This window comes from Lissotriton vulgaris, chromosome 5, assembly GCF_964263255.1.
Source record: "Lissotriton vulgaris chromosome 5, aLisVul1.2, whole genome shotgun sequence".
Lineage (NCBI taxonomy): Eukaryota > Metazoa > Chordata > Amphibia > Caudata > Salamandridae > Lissotriton > Lissotriton vulgaris.
In genome coordinates, this window is record NC_141693.1 from 430,581,672 (window position 1) to 430,605,932 (window position 24,261).

Here is a 24,261-nt window from a genome sequence, read left to right on the forward strand (position 1 = left end):
TTCAGCTCTCCACCTCCTGAGAGGATCTACACGTCTTCTCTCTCATTCATGATATAATGGCTGTATCGACATCAGAAATGAAATCAGAAATTAAATAATCGCCATAGAAGTACCGGAGCTACTATTCTGGAATTTGTGGGTGATAAGGCGGTTACAGGCGACTAGTAGGTAAAAAAAAACAAGAAAAAAAAAACTGGTATTAATTTTTACCTGCCCGCACTGCAATGTTGGATGCCCCTTTGACTTTGGCTGCCTTGGGTATTGGACGCGGAGCTGGTGAACATCGATCTTCCTTTCCTGGGGTCTGGGCTTGGACTGCAGCCGGTGACGCACATCAGAGATTCCTTAGAGCAGCCGGGAGGTTTTCCTTCCGGGTCAGACAAGGCAGAGTTACCGCTGTGGAGCCTCGACATCCACTAGGAGGAATTGCCTCGATTCAAGCATCGCCTCGGACCTCTCTCCAGCCATCCTCATTGACAAAAAGCGCCCGCTGTATGAATTGGAAAGAGGCGAGAAGAAAGCTGCCCCCTCGATATTTTAACCGCTGACTGTGTTCAGGGCTGCATGAATCAGGTAAGCTGAGAAGCGGTGGACTTGGCTGCTGTCGTTTCCAAGAAGGAAGATAAGCAAGAGTGAACCCTGAAGTCTAAATCAGGGGTTTACAGACAATTAGTGGAAGAGAGGGATAATCAGAGTACGCTACCAGGTCCCGTTAGGGAGGTCAAAGGAGAGGCTGAAGTAAGTAAAGGGATAAATGACTGCTTGAGAAACAGGCAATATTTTATAAAAAAAATCCAATCAAACTGCCTGATAGACCTTCTGTGCCACTTAACATAAGGGCAAAGACAAAAAAATCAAAAAACCCAGCGAGTCGTCCCTCCCCTAAAACTAGGGATGAAACTAGGGATAAACGTAAGGACCAGCAAATCGGGACAGAATCCACTCATCGAATCACCCCCTCCCTTATATCCTTCTTTAAGGTACAAGGTATAGAGCAACTAAAACATTCAGGGCAGAAGAGTGACTCTCAGGGGACAGGCTCTATCCCTATCCCTACCACAGATGTGGAAGACTTACAGACTAATATAGTAACAAGTATACAAACGCCCCAAAAGGCTAATTGAATTGAAAAAAAGGATCCTAGAACAGGGAAAATGAATAACAAAATAAATGGTCCATCTAATAAAATCCAAGAATCTCCACTAAAGACCACTGGAGTTAATCATGGAGGCGGAGCGGGAACGGAGAAGATATTCACCGATGACACGGTCACAGAACATCATATGGGTGTAAGTGCTGGCGCGAGCAGTTAAGGTGATAGTCAAGGTGATCTAGTTCCATCAAAGGTTCATGGAGATCGTATAGAAATCCCTGAGAGTATGACGAATTCGATCAGTTCGGATAATATTCTGGGAACATTACTTACTGAGATAAGAACCAGATTTGATATCTCGGAGAAGAATCAAGCTAAGATTCAAGACACTTGTGAAGTCTTGGACCTAAAATTAAATGACCTCACCAACAGAGTAACCACAGTAGAAGCCAACATGGAACTTCTTAACAAAGAGCTAGAATTACACCAGAAAGAGATAAATACTCAAAAGGTGAGTGAGAACTCTCTCCGCGATAAAATCGAATCACTGGAGAATCATTCTAGGAGGAATAATTTAAGACTACTCAACGTACCAGAATGAAAAGAATCTAATGATATAAAGAGTTTTGTACTTTCTTTGCTGAAAGAAAGCTTCCCCTGGGTTAAAACTGAGATACAAGTACTCACAGACGACATTCAAAGAGTTCACTGTGATCCTTTCGGTAGAAATAAACTGAAAAAGAATCCTAGGAAGATTCTGATTAACTTTAAATCTTACACGCTTAAAGAGAGGATACTGTCTGAAGCCCTGAAACAAGGCATTTTTCACAAAGACGATTGGTCCTTTAAAATACGCTCTGACAAATCCAAAACTTCACAGGTCCGTCAATGGGAATTGGGACAATTAATGCCTCAATTCAAATCTTTAGGAGCGACGGTACAGATGCGCTTCCCAGCAAGTTTAAGAATCATGTGGCAGAACAAAATGCACAACATTAGGGAACCTAAGGAAGTCGTACTTTTATTAGAACGAATGAGAGATAAATGAAAAAATTAAAATTAACATCAGGAGTGTGGAGAGCACAGGAGCTCGAAAGAGAGCTGCAATGCGGCCTTATAACGGAAAGGGGAGGTTCCCCCAGGGAGGGCAAGTAAGAAGGAAAATACAAAAAAGAAATAAAAAAAGTCACAAATGGGTGGGGTGCAAAATAGGGAAGAAAATATCCTCAGACTGCAAAATTTAAGAGAGCTAATAGACCCAAAATATTGCATAGAAATACTATTTTTTCTTATATCCTAAAAATCACCAAAAACAATGGTAGACCGATCAATAACTAGAATCCTGTCCTGGAATGTTAATGGTCTCAGAACAAATAGGCGTAGAGGGAAAATATTTGAATATCCTAAGGAATCGGAGAGTGAAATCATAATCCTACAAGAGACCCACCTTCTAAAACAGGAATGGGAGAATCTGACCAAGAACTTAAGATGGATAGACACCTTTTTTTGTACTAATCAGTCATGTAATGTAAAAGGTGTCGCCGTTATTTTTTAAAAATCTCTGGGATCCACCATTCTACACTCCACAGTAGACCGTAAAGGAAGATGGGTAATTGTAGAAATCAGGCTGAACCAAAAATACTATACTATAGTTTGGGACCATGGCCCAAATATTGATGATCCTGAACCCAAATTATACACTGAACTTCTGACTACTGCTTCCCCCATAATATGGGGAGGGGACTTTAACATAGTTATAGACCCAAAAGTTGATAGCACCCAGGTACGGAAAAATACGAGTCTGCCTAGGACGAGAGAGCAGCTAAAACTAAGTATCAAAGACTTAGGGCTAGTAGAAATTTGGAAAACTAAAAGTGTTGAATGTACAAGATTTACTTTCCAGAATAAAAGACTGGGTCACTCCTCTAGGATTGACTTTTTCCTCATAGATAGTAACTTAATTATAGCCGCAGAAGGGGTGGAGCACCTCCCGGCACATCTATCTGACCACTCAGCGGTAAGATTAGATCTTCGTTTAAAACCACTAAAAAATTCGATTAGATGGACAGTAGATCGAACATTATTCCTAGATCTTTCCTCAATCGATTATTTAAAAAAAGAAACTAATCATTACTTTGCATCAAACGGAGAAGGCATCCTGGGATGCCTATAAGGCAGTTGTAAGAGGTAATATTATGAGTGCTGGTGTATTTAAAGCGAGAAAATTAAAACGAACAATAAAGCAACATGAGGAGGAATTATAAAATGTGGACATGCAACTTCTAAACCATAACTCTAATTCAGGTGTTGATAAGCTAAGACTGGATAGGGCAAAAAAAGAAGAAAGCCTTAAAGATCGTCTAGAATCCAGGGTAAAAGAAAAATGGGAAGCGAGCAAACTATCCCACCACGAATACGGGGAGGGATGCGGGAAACTTTTAGCTTGGAAAACGAAAACCGATCACACCAGGAACAAAATGAAAAACATGTTAGTAGGAAATCCATCTGAAATAAGTACCGATGATACAGTAATTAAAGAAGAATTCAGAGAATTCTTTGGAGGTCTGTACTCTGAAGACTGTTGCCCAATGCTAGACCAACAAAAATTATACTTGGAAAAGATAAATCTTCCTTATACCACTCCAACTCAAAAAATAGAACTGAATGAAGAAATTACAGAGGAGGAAGTGATCAAGGCAATAAAAGTCCTTAAAAAGGGAAAAGCGGCGGGCCCCGATGCTCTGCCAAATGAGTTATACATAGCCCTACAAGAAACTATAACGCCCCATCTCACAGTACTCATGAATTACCTCTTCCTTGGAAAAAAAGATCTACCATTATCTTGGAGTGAGGAAACTATTACTCTAATTTTAAACCTGGTAAGAATCCGAGTAAGTGTGAATCTTATAGACCAATATCACTCATGTACTGTGATTACAAAATTTATACACAGATCCTGTCAAAGAGGCTGAGTAAAATAATGGAAGACCTCATTCATGAAGACCAGAAGAGCTTCACTAAAGGCAGACCAATTCAAGACCTGACTCCACAATTCATCGCTGCAATAGATATTTCTACCCAACAAAAGCTTCCTCTATCCATCATTACTTTCGATGCTGCTAAAGCATTCGATAGGGTTAATTGGGCTTTTTTGCAATTAGTCCTTGAGAAATTTAGACTAGGAGAAAATGTTCAAGCTGCCAAAAAAAGATTTATAGTAAACCTATGGCAAGGATCCTGGTGAATGACTGGCTATCAGAACACATTTCCATAAAAAGAGGTACTAGACAGGGATGCCCACTCTCTCCCTTGCTATTTAATCTGTACATTGAATCCTTGGCGATAAATTTGAGAAACAACCCTAAGATACTTCCTTTTCGATATCAAAGCTGGGAGAAAAAAGTAGCTCTATATGCTGATGATCTAATGATTTTTTTCCAGCAATTTATCAGAGTCGATGGCAGATATAGAAAATATAATAGATCAGTTTGGCAAGATCTCAGGATACCAAATTAATCAATCAAAGTCAGAAATTATGGAATGGCATACCATGAGTAACCATCCTTCACTGAAAACGAAAATCAGGTATCTTGGCCTAGATATAGTCAAGGACATTAAAACAATATCCCAGATCAATTTCAACAGAGACTTAGGAGAAGTAAAAAAGCTTTTGAAAACATGGGAAGTACTCCCGTTAACCTTTTTGGGTAGATCTAACATCATTAAAATGGCAATTTTGCTGAAATTTACCTATATTTTCAGCACAATTCTTCTGGAATTCAGTAAACCTGCAATTTTGAAACTCCAGGGTGAGCTGAACAGTTTCATCTGGGCCGGTAAGTGCAACAGAATTTCCTGTAATAAATTAAGAAGGAAAAAGGATCAAGGGGGAATCACTAGCCCAGACATACTTGAATACTGTAGGGCTTTCCAATTTAAATATATCAGAGTCCTACTACTAGACTACGAACTATATCCACTGCATTTTCAAGCAATGATAAATACAGGAGGCCACTTTCTGTTTAAATTTGGCCATCAAAAATTCTTTAAAAAAAAATAAAACTAAAGGTCCTGCTGTCAGCTGCTAAATTGTGGCTACAAATAAGGAAAACAACAAAGATACCCTACTACAGCCACTACGCCCCTATCTGGGATTCCCCAGGAACGCCAGAATGCCTTAAAGATTCTTTAGCTCTCCACTAAGGCGTGCAGGATTATTAAACTGGGGACATTTGATGACAAAAGGTGCGCTAATTAGTTGGGACGCATTAATAAACATTACGGAAGGTCAAACTGCCAAGTTCAAATACTACCAACTAGCGAGTTGGGTAGGATCTCTAACAGAACGTCATACTGGCAATAAAGAATTAGAATTTAAAATGTTGGCAGTTGGAACACAGAAAAAAGAAGTGCCCCAATGGTATTGGACATTGATTTCTGCAGGGGAAGAGAATTTTATGATCCCTGACTCGATTTGGGGGAAGTCACTGCCGTCGCTGGAAATCCAGAACATATGGCGAGTATCAATGGGGAAATGCTGGGAAATTATACAACCTGCCGCTCGAAGAAGAAATCACCTCTTTACTATTCACAGAGCCTACTGGACCTCAAAGACACTGTCAAAGTTCAGGGGTCAACAACATCCAAAAGCCTGTCCAAAATGTGGTGAAGAGAGGGCGGATGACTTGCATATGTTTCGGCAGTGTCCCCAGCTCGAGGATTTCTGGTCAAATGTGAGTAAGGTATTGACAGACCTATTTGGTCAAACCATTATAGTAAGTTCGTTATTTTTGGAGTACAAGAGGAGGGTGGCGGAACCTGCAAATTGAATTAAAAATCAAGAGAACCTGCTTTTCACCTTGATTCTTGTTGCCCGAAGGGAAATCTGTATTAAATGGGTTAACTCACAACCTGCGACACAACTAGAGTGGTGGAACTCTGTCTGTAGAATTAACCGTTTAGACAGAAGTGGAAGGCCTAGAAAGAAACATAGATTCTGGGAAATCTGGGACAAATTCTGTGAGACTTTATAACTCATAGATATAAAGTGTGGGCCTTTTTGATATGTTTATCTTCATTCTTGTTTCTCTTTCTTTCTTTTTTTTTTCTTTTTTCTTTGATACGTCAAATGATTTTAATAAAAGCAATGCTGGGTGGTTTGTTCCACAAATAAAGTTTCCAGGAAACAAATGAATACACTGCTAGCGGCCTTCACGCTGACACCAAGGTTCGAACAAGAAGGGAAGGGCCGATCCCGAGCTGCAGATATGGGTCCTATGTTAAAACCTGACACAATAGAATTGCAAAATGAGGACAAAAATAAATAAATAAAAAAAATTTAAAAAAAAATAAAGGAAGAGTTCGAGGTAACAACAATAATCAAACCTCTTCCACCACAAAACAGTGACTTCCCTCTGCTCCCCCAACAGCACTCCACTCCTGTGGGGGGCAGACTAACACAGTTTCTACCTGTCTGGAATTTCATCACAACAGACAGGTGGGTAAGACAAATTATCCAGCATGGCTACTGCCTCGAACTTCAAGCTACCCCTCCACACATACCACCCAGGCAGTGTCCAATGTCTGCAGAACATCTTACACTGCTCAAACAAGAAGTCCTATCACTTCTTCAAAAGGACGCAATAGAAATAGTTCCTTTACAACATCACAGAACAGGGATTTACTGGCTGTATTTTCCAATACCCAAAAAGGACGAGACACTAAGACCAATTCTCGACCTCAGGCCCCTCAATCACTATATACACTCAGATCATTTTCATATGATCACTTTACAACAAGTGCTCCCATTGCTGCAACATGGCGACTTCCTTACAACACTAGATCTAAAGGACGCCTACTCCCTCATTCCTATACATCCTTCTCACAGGAAGTATGTGAGGTTTGTACTGGGTGGACAGAATTATCAATTCAAAGTCCTTCCATTCGGGGTAACAACTGCACCAAGAGTGTTCTCAAAGTGCCTAGCAGTAGTAGCAGCACACCTCAGAAGACAAGAGATACATGTCTTCCCATAGCTAGACGATTGGCTTATAAAAGCAAAGTCATTCAATCAGTGTGTCCAACACACATCTCAGACAAACCAAACATTGCATGACTTAGGGTTCACAATCAACTACACCAAGTCGCACCTACAGCCATCTCATGTACATCAATATTTAGGAGCTACAATAAACACATCTACAGCTCTAGCGTACCCCAGTCCAGCAAGGATACACAGCATTCAAGCCTTGGTCACAAAGTTTCAACATCAACACTCTCTCCCAGCCAGAGTGTTCATGAGACTAATAGGCTTGATGGCATCTTGCATCTTTATTGTACCATATGCAAGACTGCAAATGCGTCCGTTACAGGAATGTCTAGCAAAACAGTGGAATCAGGCTCAAGGACAACTAACAGACCTGGTGTTGGAGGACAGCCGCACACATCGCTCTCTGCAGTGGTGGAACACCAAAAACTTGACAAAAGGGCGGCCGTTCCTCGAACCTGTTCCACATTTAGTACTTACAGCAGACGCATCTCTCAGAGGGAGGGGAGCCCATCTCCTACATCATACAACTCCAGGGCAATGGACCATTCAACAAAGATCATTCCATATCGACCACCTAGAGCTGCTAGCAATATTCTTAGCGCTCAAAACTTTCCAAGTACAAGTACAAAACAAAGCTGTCTTAATCTGCACGGACAACATGACATCCATGTACTAAATACAAAAACAGGGGGGACACACTCTATACAGCTGTCCCAGCTTGCACAGAACATTTGGAGATGGGCCATTCCACAAAACATATATTTATAAGCAGAACACCTTCCAGGCGTTCACAATCAGATAGCAGATCTGTTAAGTCGACAGACACAACAAATTCACGAATGGGAACTACATCCGCAAGTTCTTCTACCATTCTACCAGGTCATCCAGACATAGATCTGTTAGCCACACACAAAAACGCAAAATGCCCAACCTTCGCCACCAGGTGTCCACACCCGCTGTCCAAGGGCAATGCAATATGGATGAACTGGTCTGGCAGATTTGCGAACGCTTTTCCGCCACTACCACTAATACCACTAATAGTGCGCAAGCTACGACAACAGTCGCTCAACCTTATTTTAGTATCTCCCACATGGGCACGCCAACTGTGGTATACAACACTGCTTGAACTATCCCTAGTTCCACACCAAAAACTACGTCAGACACCATCCCTGCTAACGCAGAACCATGGAGACATCGGACATCCAGACCCAAGCCAACTGAATCTGGCGATCTGGCTCCTGAGGTCTTAGAGTTTAGTTATCTTAACCTACCACTAGACTGTATGAATATCATTAAAGAAGCCAGGAGACCTACTACTAGAGCTTGCTATGCTGCTAAATGGAAAAGATTTGCCATTTACTGCAACAATAACCAAATTGATCCCCTAGATGCTTCCATCCAAAATATCATTTGCTACCTTCTACATTTACTAAGATGTAACTTGGCATATTCCTCTATACGCCTACATCTGGCAGCAATTGCAGCATATTTACAAAATAGACAACATCTGTCTTTATTTAGAGTGCCTATTAAAGCATTTATGGAAGGATTAAAAAGAATCATTCCTACCAGGTTACCACCCTCTCCAGCGTGGAACCTAACCATTGTTCTTACACGGCTCATGAACCTCTACACAAATGTGAACTGCAATTCCTCACATGGAAAACAGCTTTTCTAGTAGCTATTACCTCTCTTCGGAGAGTTGGTGAGATTCAAGCTTTCACTATACAAGAACCATTTTTACAATTACACCGTAATAAAGTGGTTCTCAGAACAAATCCTAAATTCCTTCCAAAAGTCATTACTCCGTTTCATTTAAACAAATCTGTAGAGTTAACAGTGTTTTTCCAAAACTCAGACTCTAGAAGAAAAAGATCTACACACCCTAGACGTTAAAAGAGCTCTTCTTTATTATATAGATAGGGCCACATCCTTTCGCAAAGCAACTGTTTGCAGCTTTCTCACCACCACATAAAGGCAACCCCATCTCTAATGCTGGAATTGCAAGGTGGATTGTAAAATGTATACAAATATGCTATCAAAAAGCAAAACACACATTAACAGTTCCTCCTAGAGCGCACTCCACATGCAAACTAGGAGCCTCCGTGGCTTTCTTAGGGAACACTCCCCTAGAAGATATCTGCAAGGCAGCAACATGGTCTACTACACACACCTTCACTAAACACTACTGTGTTGATATGCAAGCCAAGCAGCAAGCCTCAGTAGGCCAAGCTGTCCTAAAAACTCTCTTTCAAACTACTGCAACGGATACAGGTGACCACCGCTAGGGGAGACACTGCTGCACAATCGATGCAAAGTGTAGAATCTGCAGTTCATGTGCTGCGAACGGAAAATGCCACTTACCAGTATGCATCTGTTCTTGGTATGTAGAGCTGCAGATTTCTACACGCCATCCCGCCTCCCCGGGACCTGTATCTATTCCAGTTTCATCTTAGTTAGATATACACATGGACATCCCTTCTTTATTTCTACTAACTCCATCTTTTCCCATCATGGCGAAAAACAATCTAAGGATGGAGCCGATGCCCATGCGCACTATCGTCCAAGGGAGGAGTCACCTATCTCGTGACTACAAAAGACTTCTTCCAAGACGACAACAAAATGCAATCATCCGAGCCCAACACCAGGTGGCGATCTAATGCAAAGTGTAGAAATCTGTAGCTCTACATGCCAAGAACAGATGCATACTAGTAAGTAGCATTTTCCTAATGCAACAGTTATGTGTATTATTATTATTATTATTATTATTATTATTATTATTATTATTATTATTATTATTATTATTATTCTGTAAAGGTATGTGAGGATGCTTATGTATTCCTGCCCACACATCCAACAGAAAAGAGGAATGAGATGGTCATTCGGAGAGTGGCATTTGCTTAAACTGATGTGGTTAGGAATGGTGTGTACTGGTTAGCCATTTGAGTGATGCTGTGAGGGATGAATGTACACCTCTGCCTATCTGCACTCCAGCAGTCAAGGCACAGAGTGTAGACAAAGAAGGGTAAAATAGAAAACAGAAAATGAAGCCAACAAGCCTTTTACGTCTATGCACCCTGAATCTGGAACAACATTTCAGTAGCCAACACAACGCTGCTTCAATTCAGGAAATAGTTGTAAACCACCACCACCCCTTTTAAAGAACACTACATCATGAAGCATTTAATAGTGCACATGCCAGCTACCTCTCAAATCTCTTCTTGACTGTATCCTTGTATTTGGCCCCACACATCAGTCCTCTGCCTAGGTTTGCTCAATACAAGTACCACATACATACAATAATTAAGGTAGATCAGTCTTACCTATATCTTAACACCCAGGGTGCAACGATGGTTGCTCCGTGGGAGCGGCGGAGTGTCTGCCCCCCGCCTGTCAGCAAACTGAGTGCGAGGGCAGGGCAAGGCCAGGGTGTCACTGCGGCCAAGGATTGGCAGCAATAAGAAGTGGCCACTTAAGTTTAAATTGCGCATGTTGCTTTAGCTGGCTACCTTGCTACAGCAAGACCGACATGCAGTTCAAAACTCTCCAACCCGTCTGCCTTGGCTAGCCGGGTTGGAGAGTAGACACAGGCCTACAGTACCTTTTGGAGCATGGAGCCAGCCCGCTGCAGCCAATCAAGATGCTTTAGAACATTATCTTGATTGGATGAGGTTTGGCTGTGGTCTTAGTGCTCGAAGGACGTGCTGCAGAACAACCAGCAGTTTAGGTTAAGTGATGGATTTTTTGAATGTGTATATTTATGTTAATGTATATAAATTTGTGTATTTGTTACGTCTATTATGTGTTAAATGTATGTGTATATATGTGTACATATTTGTGTATATTTTTTGTGCCACCCCAATGTCATTTGCCACCAACTGCCACTGCCAGTTTCTAACCGAATGGAACACTGTTCAGCTGAGGCTAGCTTCCGTCCTTTTTCCTTTTCTTTTTGTATGCTAGTCTAGCTATGTTGTGTTTGTGCTGGAGTAGAATGAGGCTCCTTCCTTGCCCACTATATACCTGAGATTATTTTTGGAACTAAGTGCTCACTTTCAGCTTGGACTAGGAAATTCTCTCCCATTCAAAGAGTCCTTGAAAAGTTGTATGTTTTACTGGCCCACATTAGTAAGTTAATGTCAAGAATCCAACGGCTTCCATTGCTTATACCCTTCTCCAGTGTTGTTGGTGCATTTTTTCAATTTGTTATCCAGAACAAGTAAGCTCGATAATCATCTGAAAAGCTTTCTAAAATAGTTTTGACAGAATTCACTGAAAAGATATTTGAGCTCACATGTAGTGACCACCTTGTTCAGAGCTGTGCTGCCCATTATTTTAATGAGGATCACTCAGTTACTCCAGTCTTGAAACTTCCAAGGATTCACATGATATAATAGTAATAGAATGTTAAAGATAGAGCATGGAGGCCATAGGCCCTTCAAGTTTGCAACCTATCATAGTCCATTTAAAAAATAGGCAATATTTATGCTTCAGCCATTCAGGCTGCTTTGCCCTCCTGAGAGAAACTCCAGCCCCTCAGAGTTTCTACTGCACATTGTGCTAGGGAGTCTCCACTGAGCTCTGCTCAGTTTTTCCTACTTGGCTGCTTTCAGGAGAATATTTCCAATACTCTGGTGCTGTGGAGATATTTTCCTTCTACCCAGTGTTTTCCTAAAAAGAAATCTGATTTAATTTAATCAGCATGTCAGACAAGTAGAAATGACTCTCCAAAGCCTAAAATACCTGCTTTAAAAAGACTACACTCTGAAGACCCGCACCAAGACTGCATTTATTGCCTCTACCTGGATCATTCTGCAAAAGACTGTAAGGTATGTCATACCTTTTCAGCCAAAACTTTGAAGGATAGAGAAGGAAGGCTGCTTATCTGGCATCAACAGCTAAAAACTAGAAAAAAGCTTGTTTCGGACTCTCATAATGAGGACTCCTCTTCGTTCTCTAGAAGATCCCATAAGAAGGAGAGATCACTCCATTCCCGATACTCCTCTGAGCAGCCTAGAAATGCCTAATAAAAGACCACTCATGGGTCTTCCAAAGGCTGCAGTCCTTCATAATCTCCTCACAAATCTAAGTCTTCTTAGACCCCTTTCATGGGGCCAGAGGAAGAGGCATTCCATCATTTAGAGGAGGCTATCAACAATACAGATATCCCTCCCTCCTTCACATCTACCTCTCAGCAGTTTTGTGCACAATATTCCCATAAACAACCTCCTCAAGCGGCCTACAACAGACTTGCGCCAGGAGGAAGAGCAACACGTCAAGGGAAGGACTCTGGTTGTTGCCAATGACCTGTCACAGGCTACCCCCATCTCCTCACCATTAATGAATGAGAAGAGTAAGAATATCCCAATTCATCCAACGTTGGCAAGAGATGACATCGGACCAAAGGGTCCTAGACCTTGTTCAATTCGGCCTCCTCTTGGAATTCTTTCAGAACTCACCATTACACCTTCCGCACACCTCCATTCCCAAACATCTCCAAATGCTCAAATTGGATGTCAGGATCATGCTTCGGAAAGGAGCGATGTAGAGGGTCCCTCTTACGCAACAAGTAAAGGGATTCTATTCCTGTTTCTTTCGGATTCGCAAAAAGTGGAAAGCATGGCATGCTATCCTTGACCTCTGGGATCCCAACATATATCTCAAAAAATAATAATTCAGCATGGTAACGTTGCAAGATGTTCTCCTATGTCTAAACCATTGAGTTTGTCATCTCTCGACCTGCAGGATGCATATTTTGACATCTCCATCCATCCTTCCCACAGGATATTCCCAAGGTTCACAGTAGCCAGCAGCCACTACCAGTTCAGGGTTTTTCCTTCTTGTCTGAGGTGAGCCCCCAGGACATTTACAAAGTGTCTGCCTCTGGTACCAGCCTTCCTAAGGAAACCAAAAAAACAGGTTTTCCCATACTTAAACGACTGGCTCGTCATGGCACGTTCCAGTCAAACAGCACAAAAATCAACAAATGCTTGCATACCCCTGTTCAACGAGCTAGACCACCCTCTGAAATGAAATAAATGCAAGCCCACAACCATCTTGGAATATAACCTTCTTGGGAGCGACACTAAATACTATAACCAACAAAGTCTTCCCCCACATCAGAAAAACAAGTAATAACACTGGCAAAGTCCATTCAGAAAAAAGAGTCTCTTTCAGTACTCCTCTACTAGACCTCCAATGGGTACAAGCAACAGGTTTGTTCGACGATCTCATCAAAGTCACTCCAGCCATGGTCAAAGCCTCCGCTTGGTGGACTCAGCAGACATACCTCTCAGGTGGGCTTTCATTCTTCGCTCAACCCTCTCCATTGGTCATTACCACTGATGATCTTTTGGAGGGAAGGGGGGCATACTTTCAAGACCTGCAGGTCAGCAGTAAATGGGAGAAGCCTCCTCAGCATTTTCACATCAATCTGCTTGAGCTAAAGGCAGTACACCTGGCTTTGCAGGCTTTCCTGCCCAAGACAAAGAACTCACAGGTTCTCATACGAACAGACAATACAACAATGCCCCACATAAACAAACAGGGGGGTACGAGATCTCTTCTCGTCTCTTTCTCAAGTGACACGACATCAGGAAAACAAAACGAGATAGCTGACACTCTCAGCAGACTGAGGTTATCTTGCCACGAGTGGGAACTGGATCAGGAAACGGTCAACCAAATATTCGTTCAGTGGGGAGAACCCAATCACAACCTCTTTATGAACACACCGAACACCAAATGGTTTGCAAGCTAGCATCACCATCCAGAATCATGTGGAATCGATTTCCGATGGCATGGCCGCATCTTTGCTTATGCCTTTCCGTCCATTCCTCTGATTCCAGAGATTCTCACAAAGATCGAGCCTTACAGAATGATACTGATAGCCCCAATATGACCTCCCCAACATTGGTTTACAGAACTCCTCTTGCTGTCGGAGAAACTTCACATCCAATTGAAAGTCTCACCTTATCTTTTGACGATGAGCGGGGCCAAGTTCTGCACCCAAATCCCTAGTCTCTTCACTTCCTGAGCACAACAAATTCGCCCATCTGAACATCTCTCCTCAATGTAGGGAGATAATTGCCAGAGTGGACAGTGCTTACAAAACTTATTCTCACAAGTGGAAGAGGTTTTTTGTGTGTTGTAAATGGGAGCGAATACATCTCCTATGCCCCTCACCTAAACTGATAGTACCATACATTGCAATTGACACGTCCTGGTTTAGCTCATGCATCCATCAAAGTTCACCTGGCAGCCTTTTCTCGAACCAGGCGTTCACCCAGATTATAGTGGTCCAGAAAAAGCAAACCGTTCCTCAACGGCTTATTTACGGTCTTCCCTCCAGTCAGATCTCCTCCTCTATCCTGGCATCTTAACACTGTGCTATCACAGCTCATGAAGAACCCATTGGAGCCCTTTCACAGAGCGAGTTTAAAGTACCTGTCCTGGAATGTTGCTCTCCTTTTAGCCCTGACGTCTGCCAGATGGGTCAGTGAGATCCAAGCAATAGGAAGGTGGCACTGTATATGGTATGTCGGGAACGAAATCACCCCCGATCCGGAAGCACTGTTGCATTGCCCAAAAATTCCACAATTGATTTCCATTCAATCTTGTTGCAACAAACGTTAAGGACGCTTGTGTTTTGGTGGTTTTAAGCACTTTACTACAAAAAGTTTCGATACGGAGCAGCTCATTATATGGACTTGAATTTTAAAAACAAATTGTAATTCTATTATATGTTTGCATTTTGTGCATCTTCTGCTTCATGTAGACAGTTAAATCAGGCATAATAGGAAACATCACAAGGGAGGGCGGGGTAAATTGGTGTAGGTGTCGTCATATGTTGATCATTCACGGCCGTAACGGAAAGTTGATTCCGGTATCATTGAATAGAGGATTATGGCTCCTGTAGTGTAGCATGACGTAGAAGAGAGGGGGGAGGAACCTCATAGGTAGTTAAAAGGGAAGCAGGTGTGAGAAAGCTGACATCCGGTTTGCAATAAAAAGGAGGAATAAGTCCAGGACATGCAAACACAGGTACAGGAGCGTTTTTATAACGTTTGGTTTGATGCGCATGGGTTAAACTTATAAATTCAGGCAATGGGGCGACATTTCCACATAGTATTAATATGGTTAACAACGTGAGACATAAATGGAGAAGTAACGGGTTATATTACATTTAGATCTTATGTTGACTATTAGATGGAAAACGCTGAGTGAAGCAGTTTATAAATGCATATATAATGAGCATGTTACAAGCTTAAGATGTAAAGTGTTTTATAAATTTAAACATAATGTCTAAAGTTATTGCTTATATTTGTAGTGAACCCCTGAAGAAGGGCAAGTAAAATGCCCGAAATGCCTTGGGAAAGACACACTAATGAGGATGAAATTTTTATAAGTCCTGCTTTATGGAAAAGGCCTGGATGAGCATACCTTCAGCATCAGATGTATATACAAAATATGGATTTCAAGTTCTAAAACGAATTGAAAAATTTAAATGATTGGAATAACAAGAATAAAAAGATTGAATGGAAATAAATTGTGGAATTTTTTGGCAATGCAACAGTGCTTCCGGATCGGGGGTGATTTTGTTCCCGACATATTGGTTTGTACTTTCATGTGGCCGATGGGCGGACCACTTTTCCGGGATGCACGCAATTTAAAATGATTCCAGTTTGAAAACAGCAAGTAAAAGGTGTGCACTTCAACCCGTCATTTAGTACTGTATATGGTATGCCACTAGGTGGTTATACCATGCACAGAGTCCGGGGGTCCCCCAAAAGTGTACTGGACTCAATGTAAAGCCCCAAATGCTCTTTTAGTGGTAGTGTGGGTGAGCTGCCTTAGCCTAACCCAGAGGAGTGTGAGACGTTTATTGCACACCATTGACCAATAATGGGCACACGATTCAAAAAAGAGATCCACACCATTTAAAAAAAAAATAAGCTTTGTTTGTATTTTAAGACCAGGATCTTCGCAATAAGGTAAGTACGTTTTTAACAAAAAATATTTTCACTTTAAAAGATCGACAATTTCTGATCAGTTCAGTGGTTTCCTATGGAGGAAAACATAATGTGGTTTAACAAGTAAGTAAAACACTTGCAATTCCAGACTTTTCGGGACCAAGGGTCAGCAAGGATCAAGGGTCAGGTGAGTACCAACACTGCAACACCAGCGGCATAAGGGCGGCGGGTGCAGAGGTAACAAATTCTCCCCGATCTCTAAAGCCTCACTGCTTGCAGGTATGTAAATCAGTTGCAGGGGCCAATCTTTGGGGGTAGGTTAAGATTGGGGCGGGGGCACAAAGCAGCACCAAATATAACCTACCAGCCGGATAGGGGCAGCCAGGTGTAGGGTGCAAATTCAGCGTTGGACGCCCAATGTTTTTCAATGAAGATTTCACTTTCAACAAACAGGCTGCAGGCATTGCACTGAAGGTTTGAGGAGGGATATCAATGACAGCAGAGGTTAGTAGAGATATAGAGGGTCGTAAGGGCACCGTTGATTCAGCTCACCAAGGGGCAGGGGCTTCGGATGCTGGGGTACCTTTAGGCGTTGAAGTCTTCTTACCTGAGCAGTTCACGGTCCGGGAAGCCTTTGGATTCAGGCTGCAGGCCTCGTCGTCCAGGAGGGATAAGCCAATTCTGGATTTGAGGTCATGATCACTGGGAAACCTGTTCTGGCTTTGTGGGTCACCTGGACACAGGCTGTAGGCGTCTGGTTCAGAGTGGGCAGGACTTAAAGGGCACAGGAGTCCTTTGTGGGGGATTCTTGGAGACAGAACCGCTGTCCTCTGGAGTTCTGGTCTTTTTTCAAAGTTCAGGCGGTCTCCCTGGGGTTTCTGGAAGTCACCGGCTGCAGGACATGCACAGTCTTCTTGCAGGGTCTTGGAAGCTGGGGACAGTCCGGTAGGGCTGGGGCCAAGTCAGTCGTCGTCTCAAGGCTTCGCTGCACAGCGTCTTCTTTGTCCTTCTTCTTGGGTCACAGGTAACTAGTTTTCAGGCCTGGGGGAGCCACCTAAATACTAAATTGAGGGGGCTTTTTAGGGGAGTAGCAGGTAGGGCCAATGGCCACCTTACCGTGGGTGACTACACCCACTATTAAGCCCACCATCCTGTGAGAGAGGGCATAGCCATGTTTCTAGGAGTCTAGGAGTCCCCCATCTTCAAGATGGAGGGGAATGATAAGTGTGCTTAACTTTGCCTCCTCCACCTGAGGGGTGGAGTTGACAAAGATGGACGCACCTCTTAGCCTTTCTAAGTTTCCCAACCAGTTTTCCCACCCATAGAGCGGATGTAAACCGGAGGCTACCATCTGCTGCTAGCAGCAGAGGCTGGGGGTCACATTACAGAGGCGACATGCCTTTAGAACTTCCCCTTCGTGCACTGGGCCCATCCTAGGGGAGGAAGTGTGACACCTCTGCCCAGGATGTGCATTGTTTCTGGTCCCAGAGAGTAGAGGCTCTCCACCCAGGGGGTCCAAAATCATGTCTGTGTGTGGCAGGCTGCTTAAAGCCAGTCAGGGACCACACCAAGGTCAGTAGGCGTTTAGGGGGCACCTCTGAGGTGCCTTCTGAGTACATGTTTTAATATCACTCTGGCATCAGTGACGATTTATTACAAGAAGTGGTTTGGTACCAAACACTCATGGTTTCACTGAAGCCATCATGGTGCTGGAGAACTCGAGTTGTCGAGTTTCCAACCCATGTACTCCTTTTGTCTTCCCTGCCTCTTACAATATTTAAAAGTTTACTTAAGTATTGTAGGGGCATATCTACTCATGCAGATAGGCTCTCATCTGTGGTATTGTGCACCCTGCCTTAGGACTGTAAGTCCTGCTAAAGGGGTTACTTACCTATAACTACAGACAGTGCTGGCTGGCATGTCACCCAAACAGGGTGCCATGTCGACTCTGTCGTTTATTTACCTCACAAGTGTGTGCAAGCTGCAAGGGCAGTGGCGTGGTCCTCGTGAGAGGGTCCCAGGGGACCCTCTTTAGCCTCCAGGTCTTAGGTACCCAAGATACCACTTACTAGGGACTTACAAGTGGGCAGTAGTACCAATTGGGGGGTATGTTGTAGGCTAGAAGCACTAGCACTGGGGACCTAGATGGCAGGGACCCTGTGTACTACAATTGAAACCACATCAATACCAGGCAAAACGTGGGGGATAACCATGTCAAAAGAGGCACTTTCTCACACAAGCCCTCACTATTCAAGAACCCTTCCTACAATTTAGAGATGACAGGATAATTCTATATACAAACCCAAAGTTTATCCATAAAGTCCCTTTGAACTTTCACCTCAATGAACCACTATTTTGAAGTCTTGAAAGGGCTCTTCACTCTTTGGACATACAGAGGGCCATCAAGTTATACATAGAAAGGACCATGAGCTTTTGTAAGTCTAACCGGTTATTTGTGGCTTGCAGTGCACCATGGATGGGTCGACCCCTTTCCAAACAGAAAATATCTAGTTTGATATCTGGTGCAATTCACTTCTGTGACCAAGCAGCAGGAAAACTGTTGCAAACATCTGTGCACGCTCACTCTACAAGAACTATTTCAACCTTAATGGCACTGTTTGCTGGTGTGCCACCACAGGATATTTGCAGAGCAGCTACCTGGAAGAATATGCATACCTTTGCGCAACACTACTGGCTGGATTGACTACTCAAAGGGTTGTAACAGGAGGTTAAGCAGTTCTAAAACATCTTTTCCAATAAAGGTGATCTATCTTTCTTCTCACCAGCCTATTACTAGTTCTGCACATTGCATATAATATGTCTTTTCTTTCTTTACAGTATACTTAAATGTCATATTTTGAGCAAAATATTATAAGAGATGTTCATGGTTAGGTCTTAGTTTATTCTTTGTAGAAGGAAAATCTCTATAGAATTGTATTCCTAACAACTCACAGTTCAATGAATGAATGAATGTTGGATTTATAGAGCGCATGGTTACCCGGAGGCGTCCCAGGGCTGTACCACTGGGGAACCCGTCCTGGCTTTCCCTGTGAGATGGTCCCTTTACTGGGCATCCCCAAGGTGCAGCCAGGCATCCCGGTGGTGATGGGGCTGGAGTGGAGATTAAGCAAGCTATTGCCCATAGTTGCAGCGTGGGACCCCATGGTTAGAGTGGCACCGAGGCGAGATTTAACGGGCTCGCTGACATTGGTCCTGCACCCGGCCGCGTCGGGAATTGAACCCTGGTCCCGGGCTGACCTCTGCCTCCGGGTCTGCGGTCTGCCGCCTCTAACCGTTGAGCCACACTGTGCCTTACTACTGCATTATACTCTGTTTCAAGCATGTGAATCTATGAAAGATCCCATTACTGGAGAACTGCAGGTACAGGTAATTAAATTATTTTCTTTCCCATGCGTCTCACTGTTTTGCTTTTGCGAATTGTATTTCTTTTGACTGTTCTTAATTGGAAATACTTTGTTTGGTTAGGGTATGATTTTGTTAGGGTTCATATTGGAATGATCTCAATCCTAATCTGCTGGAGAAAGCTGAAGGATTTTGGAATCATCTGGGGACACCAAAAGTGAAGAAGGAATTGCCTGCATAAGGATGGAGTTTGCTGTGATCCATTCCCACAAGGGTGCAATTTTAGATTCTCCATTTTTGTGTATATCACCCACTCACTCACCCTGTTGGGACCTCTCTGCCCAGTGTTGTGTGCACATTTTTGAGCTATGTGCCTTTCTGTGCCTTCTTCTAAATCATGATCTTTCAAGACTTTCCTCTGCTTACGTTCACAAGCAGGCTGTCTCAGTTACGAAGGTATCTGAGACTCCCACTCTAAATCCCCCATACACAAGCCATCAAGTCCTTATTCAGAGTATGGAGAAAGTCAATGAAGTCCTTCCATCAGGCAATCCCATTAGGTCACTGGGATCAGGGCTTTCTCCTGTGGAAAACATGATCATGAATGCCTATTATCTTTTAAATTATTCAATCTCCCTTGTTTTGTCACTCTGCTTCACAGGATGGATATGCTCTGTTTCGCCAGCCCCACAAGCCACAAACTTATTACATTTGAAATTAAAATATTTGTCCTACTTCTCAGTTGTGCCATGCTGTTGTATGGGCTGTGCAAGGCATCCAGTGTACTTCTCAGAATTGCTTGCTGTTTTTCAGATGTTCCCTTTTTCTGTGCTGCTGCCCCCACAGAGGCCCTTCATCACATTCCCTCGATATGTTTTTTTATTGTAAGCTTTTTATTGTGTAGCAATGTCCATACTGTAAGAAAAGTATAGGAAGAATGCACATGGAAGAGTTAAGGGCAACACCATACCAACTGCATCATTCAAAACACCAGTAAGGCAAAAGAATAATTGGGATGGAAGGAAGCAGTGTCTTTGGCTGTGTTGACCCACTGGTTGTCATGCCATGCTCCAAAGTGTAGGTTAAGGTTTTCTGCTACTAGCAGTCTCGTTACATTTTTGGGGCCTCAGTTTGATATTCCTCTCACTCCAATGTATCCCAAGAATGTGAGGTACAAAAGTATTATCTAGAGATTATTTGTACCACTGCTACTCAGTAGGCCTGGTGAACTTTTCTTTCTTTTTCTGACTGTACACATCTCAGCTGAACTTTTTGTTGCCAACCACTGTTCACTAATCTGTCTGACTCTACTCCCAGGCTTCTTCAGTGGCCTTGTGCAGTACAGCTATGTATGATCAATTTGTGAAGAAGGCTTTCCTGTATTAATGTTATGTTATGTTAACTGGATTTATTACGCGCGCAGCTGCCCCAGCAAAGGGGCATCCTGGCGCGAGGACAAAAGCCAGGGGACCGAAACTAAGAAAACACAACAACAACAGAACTAGGGTGCCAAGGGGAAAAGGAAGGTTTTTACCGCCTTCCTGAAAGCGAGGAGCCCCTCGATGGCCCGGATGTGGACAGGCAATGAATTCCATAGCTTAGCAGCAAGGACTTGAAAGGAACGTCCGCCAGCCCTGGATCTCTTAAAGCGGGGAATTGTGGCAAGATGTAAAGCAGAGGACCTCAGAGTGCAAGTAGGCACATAGGGAGAGATGAGTTGCTGGAGAATGGGAGGGGAAGAGAATTTAAGGATTTTAAAAGTCAAAATCAAAGTTTTAAATTTAATTCTCTGTGCCACTGGAAGCCAATGGAGGTTATAGATAGTTCTCCTAGCTGAGCAGAATTTGGGCAAGCCAACCAGAGCCCTGGCGGCAGCGTTCTGAACACGTTGGAGGCGGGAGAGCTCAGCCTGGTTGACTCCAAGAAAAAGGGAGTTGGCGTAGTCCAATTTGGACAAGATCATGGCTTGCACGATAAGTTGGCGGGTGGGAGCGTCAAAAAATTTAAAAGTGGACCGAAGCTGACGCAGAATCCCAAAACAAGATGCAGCAGTCTTTTTTGTGTGGGTGGAAAAACTCAACTGGGAGTCAAACCACACCCCGAGGTTTTTTACTTCAGTAACGGGGGTAGGAGTGGAGCCGAGCTCTTGAGGCCACCAGCTATCGCCCCACAGATGAATTTGTTTTCCCACAATGAGCACCTCGGTTTTCTTAGCGTTCAATTGCAGGAAATTGTCATTCATCCACTGGGCCACGGATATAAGTCCCTCGCGGAACTTGGCTGCTTCGAGATCGGAAGCCCCACTAAGTGCAACCGCCAGCTGAGTGTCATCTGCGTAGGACACGATGGAAAGGTTCCCACGCATGGCGACATCAGCTAGCGGCTGGACATAAAGATTAAATAAGGTGGGGCTTAAAGCCGATCCCTGTGGAACTCCCTGGGCAATCGCATGTGGTGTGGATTCGAAGGGGGGAGTAGTGACCCTGAAGGAGCGATCAGATAGAAAAGATCTGAACCAATCAAGAGCCAACTTGTCCACCCCAGCCTCAACCAGACGTTGGAGTAGGATGTCATGGGAGACAGTGTCAAAGGCGGCACTTAGATCGAGAAGCACAAGTGCCGCCGTATGACCAGAATCCACCAGCATACGAAGGTGTTCAGCCATGTACAGGAGCGCAGTCTCAGTACTGTGACCGGGCCTAAAACCATTCTGCGTAGGATCTAAAATGTTTGCAGAATGGAGATGGTTAGCAAGAATGGTATTGACATGAGCCTCAGTCAATTTGGCAGCCCACGGGAGGAGCGAGATGGGGCGGTAGTTTTCTGCTTTTTTGGGGTCCAGAGCAGGTTTCTTCAGAATAGGGACCACCTGAGCCTGTTTCCAGGCAAGGGGTACCGAACCCGAAGTCAAGGACAGGTTGATAAGTTCACGAAGAGGAGGGAGGCAAAAGGAAGGGGAATCTCTGAATTGTGCAGGCCGCAGGGGGTCTTTAGGAGAGCCTGATTTCACCCTGATAGCAAGTTTATCAAACTCCTCCATAGAGAGCTCTGAGAGATGGGATAATGACATAGGGGTTTTAGAGGTAGCTGTGGCACTGTGGCGAGGGTCAGTAGAATTGGGAAAGGCGCGATAAATACCTTCCACTTTGTCAACAAAAAAAGTGGCCAAATCCTCACAATGGGAGGGAGAGCAGATCACAGTAGTAGAGGTTCTGCAGGTGGCAAGGTCTTTCAGTGCTTTAAAGATAAGTTTGCTAGGGTTATTGCTAGCATTGAACTCACGAGAGAAGTGGGAGGCTCGGGCCCTACAAATAGCTCTGTAATGTAAAGAGAAACAAATGCACTGCCCTCTGAATACTAAAACAAGTGCTATACAACTCCTCCTTCCCTCTTAAGTTGTCTCATGAAGAGCCATTCTCTCAGGCTTTACAGTTTATGCTGAGCCTTTGCAGCTTTGTTTCCACAGAAAGACCTTGAACCTCCACAGCATGCCAGTAGCCTTTTCCTCATACCACTGACCTCTCTGGCGATACAGCTCTGAGTGCATCATTTCAGGAAAGGATGGGTATCATGGTGAGATTAATGCCAGGAAGAAGAGGTTTGGTTTCATTCATGTCTTCTCAAGGAAGCAGGAGTATCTCAAGGCAGGTACCCCTGTGATGGGCCTATAGTAGAACAATGTAACAAGACTTGTATCTAGCCGGAAGGAGCAAGAATCGGACATTACTAAAAAGGGGTAAAAGTCAGTTGAAAGAGTGAATTATTCCTAGGATGCCCTGTATTCCCTCCATCCAGCAAATCAAAATGTAATATCAATTAGCTGAAGCTACTTACTAGAATGTGTGAAATGGTCAGGATGGTGTATTTCTATACATACATTATTTAATGAACTGGAACAGAACAGTATTACATTTAACTATGATGTTTGAGACTCTGCTTTGATATAGGCCTTGGCCCACTCTTGTCATCGCAGGATAATTGTAGAACCTATGGAGAACTGGCTTCAACTCATGCTGAACTGGGATCCACAGCAGAGAGGCGGAGGCCTTGAGCCCCAGACTAAGCGACCTGTCTGCTTTGTACTTATGGACCATATCCTAAATATCAAGGCGAGTAAAAGTACTGGCTCTTGTCTCATTTATTACTTTTCTGTATTTGGATCTAGTCACCGATCCTTGCTTTTAGAGTGCTTTGTTCGCAACTCATTAGAACTGCTGCCTTTCCTAATTCCAAAGGTTCTGTCAGATTTTGTCCTTTTTACATCTTACTTCTTAACTGCTTTTGACAACTCTTTTAAATCTGTGTAATAGTGACCTGAGTTGAGCTCTGACATTTTATCTGGTTGATTTAAAATTTTAGATGATTCCCTGTGTTTTTTTTTTTATTGCTTGTGGTCAATTTTTGTTCTTTTTTAAAATTGCTTGTACACTAAGATGTCATGACGCTGTCTGACACAGACAAAACTTTCAAAGGTTGCAAAATGAACTTATCCAGCAAACCTCTTGTTTATTTTAGATGCCTAGGAAATGTGAGTTGGACAGTAGCCTGGTAAAGGTGTGGGGTTAATTCATTTGAAAGTATCACTATTTCGATTTCAAAACCATTGCTACTCCTACACACGTTCTGAAAGTGCTAGCTTTTACCAAATGAATGGTTGCAATTTAAATAATATGTGAGGGAACGTAGTATTGCAGCCTGTTAGAGAAGTTGGCCAATCCCCTATAGGGGCAGCACTCAAAATGAAGATTGCTTTGAATTTTATATGTTGACAAACCAGTTGACAAGGT

General features: G+C 43.2%; 1 protein-coding gene across 2 annotated transcripts in view; it reads left to right on the forward strand.

Annotated features, from left to right (window-relative positions):
• CHUK (component of inhibitor of nuclear factor kappa B kinase complex) overlaps positions 1-24,261 on the forward strand; it is a 659,325-nt gene that overhangs the window by 362,280 nt on the left and 272,784 nt on the right. For both annotated transcript variants that reach the window (XM_086921838.1, XM_086921837.1), the window contains exon 9: positions 23,448-23,583. In XM_086921838.1, coding sequence (XP_086777964.1) covers positions 23,448-23,583 — 136 coding nt within the window. The remainder of the gene's footprint in view (positions 1-23,447; positions 23,584-24,261) is intronic.